The 12,051-nt window shown below is 43.7% G+C and overlaps 1 protein-coding gene across 1 annotated transcript in view; it reads right to left on the reverse strand.

Moving 5' to 3' along the window:
- nipal2 (NIPA like domain containing 2) overlaps positions 1–12,051 on the reverse strand; it is a 37,125-nt gene that overhangs the window by 10,944 nt on the left and 14,130 nt on the right. Inside the window, exons 2-3 of the mRNA XM_079241248.1 lie at positions 7,269–7,337; positions 6,369–6,537 (exon numbers count right to left, since the gene is read on the reverse strand). Coding sequence (XP_079097374.1) covers positions 6,369–6,537; positions 7,269–7,337 — 238 coding nt within the window. The remainder of the gene's footprint in view (positions 1–6,368; positions 6,538–7,268; positions 7,338–12,051) is intronic.

Genomic DNA, 12,051 nt, shown 5'->3' on the forward strand with positions numbered 1-12,051 from the left:
CTACAGAAGACAGTGTTGCACAGGCAGGATTACTGCGCTGATGAAGCACGACAGACAGGTTCCACGCATGAGTATCAAACACAGGCAGAGTTGTTGTTTTGGTTTGTAAATATAATCATCAGAAAGTGAATTTCTGGCCAAATAAACACACATACAACTAGATTTACTCTAATAACTCATCTGTGATGATTCATTGCAGCATTTACTCTAATGCTTTGTTTGTTGACTGCATTTGGTGCTGATCGGTGTCACCTGTGTCTTCTGACAGGATGACGCACGGACAAGCATCACGCTGCTGCTGCGGTTCTGTCAAATTGCAGATTAATGATCTCTCTCCTTTATATTCTGATGAAGCAGTAAGTTGTTAAATATTTCATACAACATGTACAAATACACATTTAGGACTCCTCTTTTGCCTCTGGGACCAGCTGGATCTAACAAGTAACCATAGCAACTCGTGGTAAAGTGAGATTCACACAGCTTGATAAAATGAGAAATGTGGCAACAGGAACCTCTTGGGGATGCAGTTATGTCACTTTTCCTGTGTGTATGTTGAGGGGCATGAGTGTGTGTGTGTGTGTGTGTGCGTGTGTGTGTATATCAGCTCAGTACTGTCTCAAAACATGGTCTCTCTGATGTGTAGTAATGGGAACCTCCCCAGTGGGAAAACACACCATGTCTGACATTCTTTCACCACAGGGATGTGACACAAGCAGATAAAAGTGGCTAAAGTCTGGTCGACATCTCCAACACAACTTAAAACTTCTGGCTGTTAACGTGGATTGTGTGTGAGCTTGTTTGTCTCCAGAAAGCATCACAAATACCTGAACAACACACAAAACCTGCAATACAGGACTCGAATCTTCCAATATGATCATTTCTGAAAGCCTGAATGATGTGCCAAACCTTTCCTGGACTAGAACCATTGTGTTAAATATGCAGGATTTTCTAACTCACTCACTCACAGTTCAAACAGCAAACAAAGACACAGTCTGAAAGTGATGTTTTATTTAGCAGTCTGTTTCACACAATGCCAGTGTTTTTACCTGGACGTGATGACATTCCATCTGAGAGCTAAAACTGAAGCACTGCTCCATACAACAGCACTGAGGTAATGCTGTCAGTCCTGATAGAGAGGGCTGCATGGACAGGGCAGTGGTAGTTACTCTCTAGTGTCTAGTGTCAGTGTGCAGCATCATCAACTGCATCTTCTCCCATTTTCACTATTCATGTACTATGTCTGTGTCTGGTGTTTTATTCTATTCCTTTATCCAGTTTATTCCTCTCCCCCAGCTGTCTTTCCCCTTCCCTCCTGCTCCCCAACCAGCCACTCGCTTTCCTCTTGTTTACTCACTGAAAGCTGCCCACTGTCTGTGACCCCCGCTGAGCCGTCACACAGCTCTTGGAAAAAAATGCCCAACGGCACAGCGGGAAGTGTGTGTGTGTGTGTGTGTGTGCATGTGCATCATTGAGACTTGGGTGCTTTTACACCCCACTATTGTTATGCACAGGGTGTGTGTGTGTGTGTGTGTGCTCATTCATTTCTATATGTGAGTCAGTGTGAGGCAAAAGGTGGCATCACAATGAGAGACAGCAACAGGCGCACTATCCCCTCTCCCTGACTCGTTAGATATGAGGACAAAGTGTGTCACGGCTGCAGACATCTTCCTCTTCCTCTCTAGTGTATTAATTGGTCAAGATGCTCTTTTAAGACACACTTCAGCTGCATATTGTCGCACACTGAGTACCAGCGGTCATAAAGCAACAGAAATCACCTCCTCTTATATATATAAATGATATAAAGTCAGATTTCTACGTACGTTACGCGGGTGCAGCTCTCCTTGTGGCGAGGGGTTTTCTAAGTAACTACTCTGGAAAGCAAATAGAGCAACAAGAGGCGAAGCCTTCTTAACAAGATTTGCAGTTTTGTTTTGTGCTTTATTCAAATCATTCATCCACTTACACGACGTGAGTGTTGGAAAATCGTTCAATGCGCTGGGGTAATAGCTGCCATTAATATCATTGACTCACCGCCACCTCCAGTGCAGTGAGCGATGGGTGGCGGGAGGTGAGAAGTGAACTTGTTCAATATTTAACCTGCATTTATAGCATTTGCACGGAGCGGCTGGCAGCTGCAGCAAGAGGCAGGCTGTGTTTTGACTGGCTAATGAGTACGGCTTAGTTCATGATGTGTTTAGCTCCAACTGTGGAGTGTAAGAATGATAGCTGATGGAGTGTGAGTTACACTGAGATTGTCTGGAGTAATTAGACTTCCTGAGTCACCTATACAGTTTGGCTAAATATTTAGGGTACAGAGCTGGATGTGAGCTAGGAACTGGAGAATACTAAATCAAATCAAACTTTATTTCTTGAGCACTTTTCATGCACATTTCAAGATAAAATCAAGTCATAAGGATTAAAACAAACAGTTGATAACAAGATATTTAAAAACAGTAATTACATAAGATCTTTACACACACTCATACACACACAAGGACATAGAGCAAACACCCCCAACTCCACACCCCCACATTCCCCGAAATACATCATTCCCTGAATACTGTCTCTTTAACCGAACGCAGGTCAATAAAACAAATAAAACATTAATTAAGTAATAAAAGTTCTACAACAAAAGAATTCTACAACAAAATACAACAACAAACACAAAACTAACTGCGACCTGCTTGTTGATTTATTCAAATTACTCTCAAAACAAAAAAAATTGCAAAACAAAATATAAACTAATCTGATCCTTATCAGATGAGAAGCAATGCACATTATACTGTACTTTCATTTATTTAACAAAAACTGGGCCACGATGCAGCAGCGTGTGAAAAAAGTAGTCCATCCTCCTTGCTTCCACAGGAACTAAGAGGTTAAGCAGCAGCCAGATGCTGCTAATCAAACAAACTGATTAACTAATCACCATCAGCATGAGCAGCTCTAAAAGCAGGTCTGAGCAATTTGCTGCTCTGCTGACGCCTTGCATGGTTTTCCATGGATCTCTTTCCCAACACACCTGGCTCACATTTATCGGATCCAACAGCCTATGAAGTTCTGCACGACTGATTCATTTTAGTCAGGTTTGTTGGAGCAGGGATACATGGAAAACCTGCAGGATTGTGACCCGTAGCCGGACACCCCTGGTCTACTGCAACTGGTTGTGACTGAGGAGAGACATCAGCCATGATTTTAGAGCAATGTTTTTCAACCTTTGTCGAGCCAAGGTACACTTTTCTCACTGACACAATCACAGGGCACACCACCAACCAAAAATGTATTTTAAAGAAAGCCAATATAAATAATATAAAGTCCATTTTGTCAAAGTGTCTTGAATATAAAGCCGATCAACAAAATAATTTTATGGTCTTTCACAGACAGTCCTGTTTGGATGATCAGAGCTGCTTTTGAGATAAATTAGGTGAAATTGGATCATTTCTCAGGGCACACCTGATGATCTCTCACGGCACACTAGTGTACCACGGCACAGTGGCTGAAAAACACTGTTTTAGAGAAGCATCTGTTGCTGCTCATCATATTTCCAAACGACACAGTGCCCAGCGAGAGAAAACATATTCATAAGTTTTATTCATAATTCATTCACACCGAAGACAGCTGTCAATCTTCCCTGGCGCAGAGTCCCAGAGAGCTCACGAGAGGTTAGACTGTGCAGTGTTAAATCCCAGGAGCTGCACGTGACACGCTCAGTCAGCATGCAAAATGTAAATTCACAACAGTACCTCTAGAAACAGGTCGCAGGGATGAACTAGTGTCTGTTTGGAAGCGTTACCAGTAGAAAACATCTTCTTTCCAAGAGGAAAATGCCCGTGCAGCTTAGGTTTGTAAAGATGTATCAGAACAAACCACAGGGCTCAGATGTTAGTCAAAGCAGAGATGTTTGACAAGAATACAGAGCGCCGTGTTTAAAAAACAAGCAGCATATTAACATAAATGTCTCATGCTAGCCATCAGGCGTGGTTGGTGGAAGCGCAAGGATTCGGAATGTTTTCCAGCTACATGATCTGAACATCTTATAGTCCCTGAGTGGATTCTACACTGTCTATCAAAGGCTTCTACCGCTGAATGAGAAGCTATCTGTCTAAAAGCTAAAACAAGTTAAAGTAGGTCAAAATGATCCAAACACGGCAGCAAAACTGCAACAGAATGAGTGAATCTGTGTCGAAGTGGTCTAGACCTCAAGTCAAACATCAAACCAAAGCAAAAAGTTAAAGACGCGGGGAGCAAAGCTCATCCACAGCAATGTGGAGGACTGATGAAGTCAGAAGGAGGCAGCGCTGCATGTTAGTGCTGTAAGTGGTTCTACAGGATGTTCAGATACAGTATATTTCGTTTATCACAGGCAGCTTCTGGTTTTCCGCTTACTATTAACTCCATAAATAATGACAGAGTTGTTTTATTTTCATTTAACATCAGATTTTAGCATTTTAGGGTTCGGATCAGGTTTTTTTTTTTCATGCCCTGATTCATAAAACTCGACATGACACCAGGAAAGCTGTGATGACATGATGATTATTAATTCAAACAATATATCAGACTTTATTTATAGAACTTTTTATGCAAGTTTGTATCTGTAAAATATTTTACAAAAATTATCTCACACACACACACACACACACACACACACACACACACACACACACACACACACACACACACACACACACACCATCTGATTTGAGCCCACAGTATAAAAACTAAACTGAGGAAGTGCTACCTGAGAAGAAAAACTAAAGATTAAGTACATAATATAAAAACATACATTAAAATATGCTTAAAAAAAAGAAAAGAAGGAAAATTAAAGTAATCAAATCATTCAATTAAAATAAAAGAAAATAAAAGATTAAAAAGAATAAAAGAAAATAAAAGATTTTTTTAAAAGCACAGAATAAGCATAGAAGTAAACATAGAATAAAATACTATTTTAATTCATTTAAAAAGCAAAATAAACTTTAGAAACCAGATTAGAGAGATGTGTTTTTGTTTTCTTTGGTTTTTAAAACATTCAACATTTCCTGCTCTTCTCAGGTCATTAGGAAGGCTGTTGGAAAGAAGAAGTTCATTCTTCATGGATCTTAGTTCTAGCTAATATTCCAACTAAATACACACAATATAAATAAAATTAGGTAAAAAAAACTGAGCTGAGACCAAAGGTCAGCTATTTCAACATGCATTTTGTGACGCATGCAGCAGTCTGGAAGCAGCTGTATTAAAACAAAGGTATGCATGACTTATAAAAAATTTAAAAAAAAAAAAAAAAAAAAAAAAAAAAAGCAGCAATCCTTCATCCTTCATTGTCACCATATTTCCAGGACTTTAGCTTCCCACATGTGGTGTAAACTATTTGGACACATTTAAGCTAAAAAAAAAAAAAAAAAAAAAAAAAGTCAACATGACTAAATGAGGTTCATTGGCTGAAGCTTCAAGACTGCAACATCCTCTGCATTTTCCTTTTTATTTAATATTTATTATTACTGTATCATTTGAATTTATTTTAGTCGTGTTGTATGTAAAATACAAATATCCAAATTTCTGCACCTCATCATCACCTGCATTTTAATGTATCTTTGCCTGTTTATGTCTGAATACTACAGCCTATGTGAACAGCATTTTATTCTGTACACATGCATAAAAATGACAACAAACTCTGTTTAAGTCTCTAACAAGATTTTCTGGGCAGATAGAATGTTTTGTGGTCGATCACTAATAGACTCAGCCCTGCTAACATGAGCTACTTGGACATTTATAAGATGTAAACAGACTCGAAACTAAATCTCAAACATGTTACTGCTTTTCAAGGATATTTCCCTGAAGTAGAAGTAGATTAAAACCATTTACTGCAACCAACAAACTGCTGATTTACACTGAATAGTTGTATTTTATTTATGATTCTTGTTTGAAAAATTGAGAAAATAACTAAACAAGCAAAGAAACCATTAAATTACTTTCTAAATAATTCAGTTAATCAGGAGTCTCCTAATAATTTCAACACTTTTCTCAGAAAAACAAAATGATTTCTCCTTTTTTGACATCCAGGTTTGAGAGCATTGTATTTGCTTAAGAATATGTCTGATTTTAATGAATGTCATTTAATAATAGATTAATAACTGTGCAATAAGTTTACAATACGCTATAATCCCTAGTAGGTATCTTTATTGCAGTGCGCACATGGAAACACTCAGCTTTTCTGTCATGAAGTAAATCCTTGTTATTATAAGAGTCATCAATGACAGGTTCAGATAAAATAAAACACATCGTACGGCATGACTTCAGGGTCTTTCCCCAAGGAGGAAACATTTCCTCCTGCTGCCAAACATGGATTATGGATAAGGAAAAAAGGTTGCACTCACCTATAACAGACACACAGCCCAGAGGGGCTATGAGTGATGCTGGGGCGAAGCCGTAGGCAGCGAAGTTCCCCAACTCCCCAATACCCATAAGAACCACACCGCACCACCACATTGCAGAGGTGTAATAGGGCTTGGAGCCCCGCTGAGCCTGGCGGACATGGGCATATTTCTGTCCAGAGAAGGAAGGGGTGGGGGGGCACAACAGGAGCTCATCGGTCACATTATGTGGAACTAAACTACACAGATGACAGAAACAGAATGCTTAAACAGACAGATGCAACTTAAGAGGCTTAAAAAAAATCATTTAATTATTTTTTTTTAAAATAACGAAACAAAACCTCAACACAGCTGAGAAGAAGCATGGCGCCAAGTCAATGAGGTGAGAAGCTGCTCAATACAAACACAAATAGAGTCAACTTCATGATCGTTAACAGTTTTATATGTGGTAGCTTACACCAGCTAACAATCATCATCATCTTTTCCCATCTCGGTGAATGAGCCATAAACGGAGTTGTAGTTTTGCTAAAAGGAGAGCATTTGAGCATGAATGAGGTCATTCTGGTGCTATCATATTCACATGGTAGGAAAGAAACTGGAATTACGTTTACTCTTAAAATGACATGAAACTGAACAACATGCAGCCCAGAGAAGAAGGCGGGGATTATGTCTGCTATTCACAAGTCAAATCTAAATTTTAGCCCAAACAGGATTAAAAGCCATTGTGCACATTGTGTTCCTGCTGCACAAAGCCTGCAGAGAAGAGGTGTATGGGCAGGTTTTGTGATAGAAGGAGAGGAAACTGTCAGGAGAAAGGCAGCCTTGCAAGAAGAACAGAAAAATGCGTCTTTCCAGATGTTGTGTCCTGCTGTCTGCCGAGTGTCGGATCCCACTGTTTCTTACCTGTATGTTGAGGGAAATGCTGATGAGGACATTCCCACATATGGAGATGATGATTCCCAGGAGATAAGTCTGTGCACATAAAACATAGACAGCCAGAGGATTAGGTAATGCTCTGCTTGTCAACAACAGCTCCACACACCCCATAATAACCCCTGCAGGTCTCGTCTCCAGCTGTCGGCTCCGTGACGCTTACGGAGAGACTGAAGGTTGTTCCATCAGCTGTTTGTTCAAAGCCATTAGTGTCGATGTGCACATGTGGAACAGAGACTCCTGAGGTTTTATAACATTAGTCACACTCTTCACGTGCAGTAAAAATACACACATAACACAAACATTCCCTCACCTTCACAATTCTCCCATGATATTTGAAACCTTAGATGCAGGTCGGTACGCACCTCAACACGAACAAACATCGCACACATTTAAGCTTCTGGGTAAAAACAGGCTCGTATGGTAGCGTGCCGATACGGAGAGGGTGTAACTTTCACCTTGAATGTGTTTACACTAACATAATCATAATATCGCAATGTGTCCCAATAAAAATGTTCGTTGATTTCATGGCATAATCATAATATCATAAAAACTTCAGTTTCTCAATTAATCTCCCTGCTAGAAAACTTAAAGAAATGTTACAAAAACAAAAGTCTGCATGTAGCTGTGATCACACCATCATTCCAACAACTTTGTGATCTAAGTCCTCTAATGATGTTAAAACTCACAATCTATTAACAAGTGTCCGTTGCAAATATTTCTTTGGGTTGCATCAGAAAGCGGTGCACATGTGATGGCGGAGGCATAACAAAAGGGCCTTTTGGCCCAAACCATTGGTCACTGTCAGCTATGAACTACTTTTGCCTAAAGAACAGAAAATTTTTCTGTTTTATCAAAGGATGTCAAATTCTAAGACATTATCTTTTTATGTTGACAATATTGTAAGTGTAGAATTACTGGCAACATTCATTCATCTCATTCATTCATCTTGTGCCGCTTATCCGGGGTCGGGTTGTGGGGGCAGCAGCCTAAGCAGGGAAGCCCAGACTTCCCTCTCCCCAGCCACATTTGCCAACTCTGCAGGGGGGATCCCGAGGCGTTCCCAGGCCAGCCGAGAGATATAATCCCTCCAGCGTGTCCTAGGTCTTCCCTGGGGTCTCCTCCCAGAGGGACGTGCCTGGAACACCTCACCAGGGAGGTCCAGGAGGCATCCTGACCAGATGCCCGAGCCACCTCAACTGGTTCCTCTCGATGCGGAGGAGCAGCGGCTCTACTCTGATCTCCTCCCGGATGACCGAGCTCCTCACCCTATCTCTAAGGGTGAGCCCGGTCACCCTGCGGAGGAAACTCATTTCAGCCGCCTGTATACGAGATCTCGTTCTTTCGGTCACGACCCACAGCTCATGACCATAGGTGAGGGTAGGAACGTAGATCGACTGGTAAATCGAGAGCTTCGCCTTCTGGCTCAGCTCCTTCTTCACCACGACAGACCGACGCAGAGTCCACATTACTGCAGACGCCGCACCGATCCGTCTGTCGATCTCACGCTCCATCCTTCCCTCACTCATGAACAAGACCCCGAGATATTTATACTCCTCCACTTGAGGCAGGACCTGACTCCCGACCCGGAGAGGGCAATCCACCCTATTCCGGCTGAGGACCATGGTCTCAGATTTGGAGGTGCTGATTCTCATCCCAGCCGCTTCACACTCGGCCGCGAATCGCTCAAGCGAGAGCTGGAGATCATGACCAGATGAAGCCAACAGGACCACGTCATCCGCAAAACTCCTGAGGCCACCAAGCCGGATCCCCTCAACACCTCGGCTGCGCCTAGAAATTTTGTCCATATAAGTTATTAACAGAATCGGTGATAAAGGGCAGCCTTGGCGGAGTCCAACCCTCACCAGAAACGAATCCGACTTACTACCGGCAATGCGGACCAAGCTCTGACACCTGTCGTACAGGGACCGGACAGCTCGTACAAGGGGGTTCGGTACCCCATACTCCCGGAGTACCCCCCACAGGAGCCCCCGGGGGACACGGTCGAATGCCTTCTCCAGGTCCACAAAGCACATGTAGACTGGTTGGGCAAACTCCCATGCCCCCTCCAGGACCCCAGAGAGGGTATAGAGCTGGTCCACTGTTCCGCGACCAGGACGAAAACCACACTGCTACTCCTCAATCCGGGATTCGACTATCCGGCGGACCCTCCTCTCCAGGACCCCTGAATAGACCTTACCAGGGAGGCTGAGGAGTGTGATTCCCCTGTAATTGGAACACACCCTCCGGTCCCCCTTCTTAAAAAGGGGGACCACCACCCCAGTCTGCCAATCCAGCGGTACTGCCCCCGATGTCCACGCGATGCTGCAGAGGCGTGTCAGCCAGGACACTCCGGGCGGATCTCATCCACCCCTGGGGCCTTGCCGCCAAGGAGCTTTTTGACAACCTCAGCGACTTCAGCCCCAGAGATAGGAGAGTCCACCCCTGAGTCCACCAGCTCTGCTCCCTCATGGGAGACGTGTTGGTAGGATTGAGGAGGTCTTCGAAGTATTCCTTCCACCGACCCACTACGTCCCGAGTTGAGGTCAGCAGCTCCCCACCTCCACTGTACACAGTATTGATGGAGCACTGCTTCCCCCTCCTGAGCCGCCGGATGGTGGACCAGAATCTCCTCGAAGCCGTCCGGAAGTCTTTCTCCATGGCCTCGCCGAACTCCTCCCATGCCCGAGTTTTTGCCTCGGCAACAGCCGAAGCCGCTTAGCCCGTCGGTACCCATCAGCTGCCTACAGAGTCCCACAGGCCAAGAAGGCTCGATAGGACTCCTTCTTCAGCTTGACGGCATCCCTCACTGCTGGTGTCCACCAACGAGTCCTGGGATTACCGCCACGACAGGCACCAACGACCTTGCAGCCACAGCTCCGGCTGGCCGCCTCAGCAATAGAGGCACGGAACACAGCCCATTCGGACTCAATGTCCCCCGCCTCACTCGGGACATGTTCGAAGCTCTGCTGAAGGTGGGAGTTGAAGCTCGCTCTGACAGGGGACTCAGCCAGACGTTCCCAGCAGACCATCACAACACGTTTGGGCCTGCCAGCTCTGACCGGCTTCCTCCCCCACCATCTGAGCCAACTCACCACCAGGTGGTGATCAGTTGACAGCTCCGCCCCCCTCTTCACCCGAGTGTCCAAGGCATGTGGCCGCAGGTCCGACGATACAACTACAAAATCGATCATCGACTGCGGCCCAGGGAATCCTGATGCCAGGTGTACATATGGACACTCTTATGTTGTGAGTGTTCTCACACTGGTCGGCTCACGACCTCCCGACCGGACATCCCAGCGCTACGATGTTTCCACGATGACACAGCGTGGTCTGCGACAGCAAAATCGTGGTGAAATTCCCTCAAAAATCGCACAGTGTCCGCCCGGCATTAGAGATAGGGTGAGGAGCTCGGTCATCCGCGAGGAGATCAGAGTAGAGCTGCTGCTCCTCCGCATCGAGAGGAACCAGTTGAGGTGGCTCGGGCATCTGGTCAGGATGCCTCCTGGACCTCCCTGGTGAGGTGTTCCAGGCACGTCCCTCTGGGAGGAGACCCCGGGAAAACCTAGGACACGCTGGAGGGATTATATCTCTCTGCTGGCCTGGGAACGCCTCGGGATCCCCCCCGCAGAGTTGGCAAATGTGGCTGGGGAGAGGGAAGTCTGGGCTTCCCTGCTTAGCCTGCTGCCCCCGCGACCCGACCCCGGATAAGTGGCATGAAGATGGATGGATGGATGGATAAATAAAAATAATAATAATATTAATAATGTTTATTTAAGTTAACACCTAGATCTTTTCCTAAACGTCACCGAGTGATTTCAGAGTCTAAAGCAAACTACACAACTGCTAAAAATAAAAATCAGAAAAAAATAACAACAAAAAAACCTGATATAAAAAAGTCCTACAATTAAATTTTCTCCTCACTAAATCTTTTTATTTAACCTGGTAAACAATATAGTTACGTATTTATTTATTCACTCACAAAAGGAGAAATTTTAGGATAAGATTATTGAGACTAGTTAGTGAGATTAATATTTATTAATCGTGTGAGACTCGATTAATAAATATTAAGCTTGTTCATTTTCACAATGGACAAAACATACAAATCCCTGTAAAACTGCTGTTCTTTTTGTTGTAAACAAAGTTGTCACTGCAAACCAGTTAGAGGTGGAGTTTGCTGCCCTTTTACAGCAGCCATTGACAAAACAGTATTTTTGCCGCAGGAGAAACGGCAACTGCTGCTGCAGTTGCAAGATCATCAAATGTCGTTTATTTTTGGATCTCGCCGTCTCTCAATAGCAGTAGCTCTGCAACTGGTTTAAGTGTGGAGAAAATGTAAGGAGCCGTATGATTGGCTGAAAGCAAATACACCTGGTTAACTAATGAATCTGTCCATCAGTTGTAAATTTGATTGACAGATTCATCACCCAAAAGTGACATTCGTTGACCTGTGATGTCACGGGAATCTCAAAATCCACCATACAGATTTCTCTCACAGATGCAGAGTTGTTCACAAATGAGAAGCAGCTTGTGAATGCACGTTCAGCAATTCATATTATCTCTGAATATATATTACAAGTGTAGTGAAACAGAAATGGAAAGTGTGCATTTCCGAGTATTGAGACTGATCTGGCCTCATGCACAAGGACTGAGCCTCATATGAGTGCTTTTAGATGGGAGAGGAGGCTGTGGCAGCACTGCTGCTCTCTGAGAAGAGCAAACTATACATGCTTTCATATTAGGCAACCAAACT

The sequence above is a fragment of the Telmatherina bonti genome (assembly GCF_933228915.1).
Source record: "Telmatherina bonti genome assembly, chromosome: 5".
Taxonomy (NCBI): Eukaryota; Metazoa; Chordata; class Actinopteri; order Atheriniformes; family Telmatherinidae; genus Telmatherina; species Telmatherina bonti.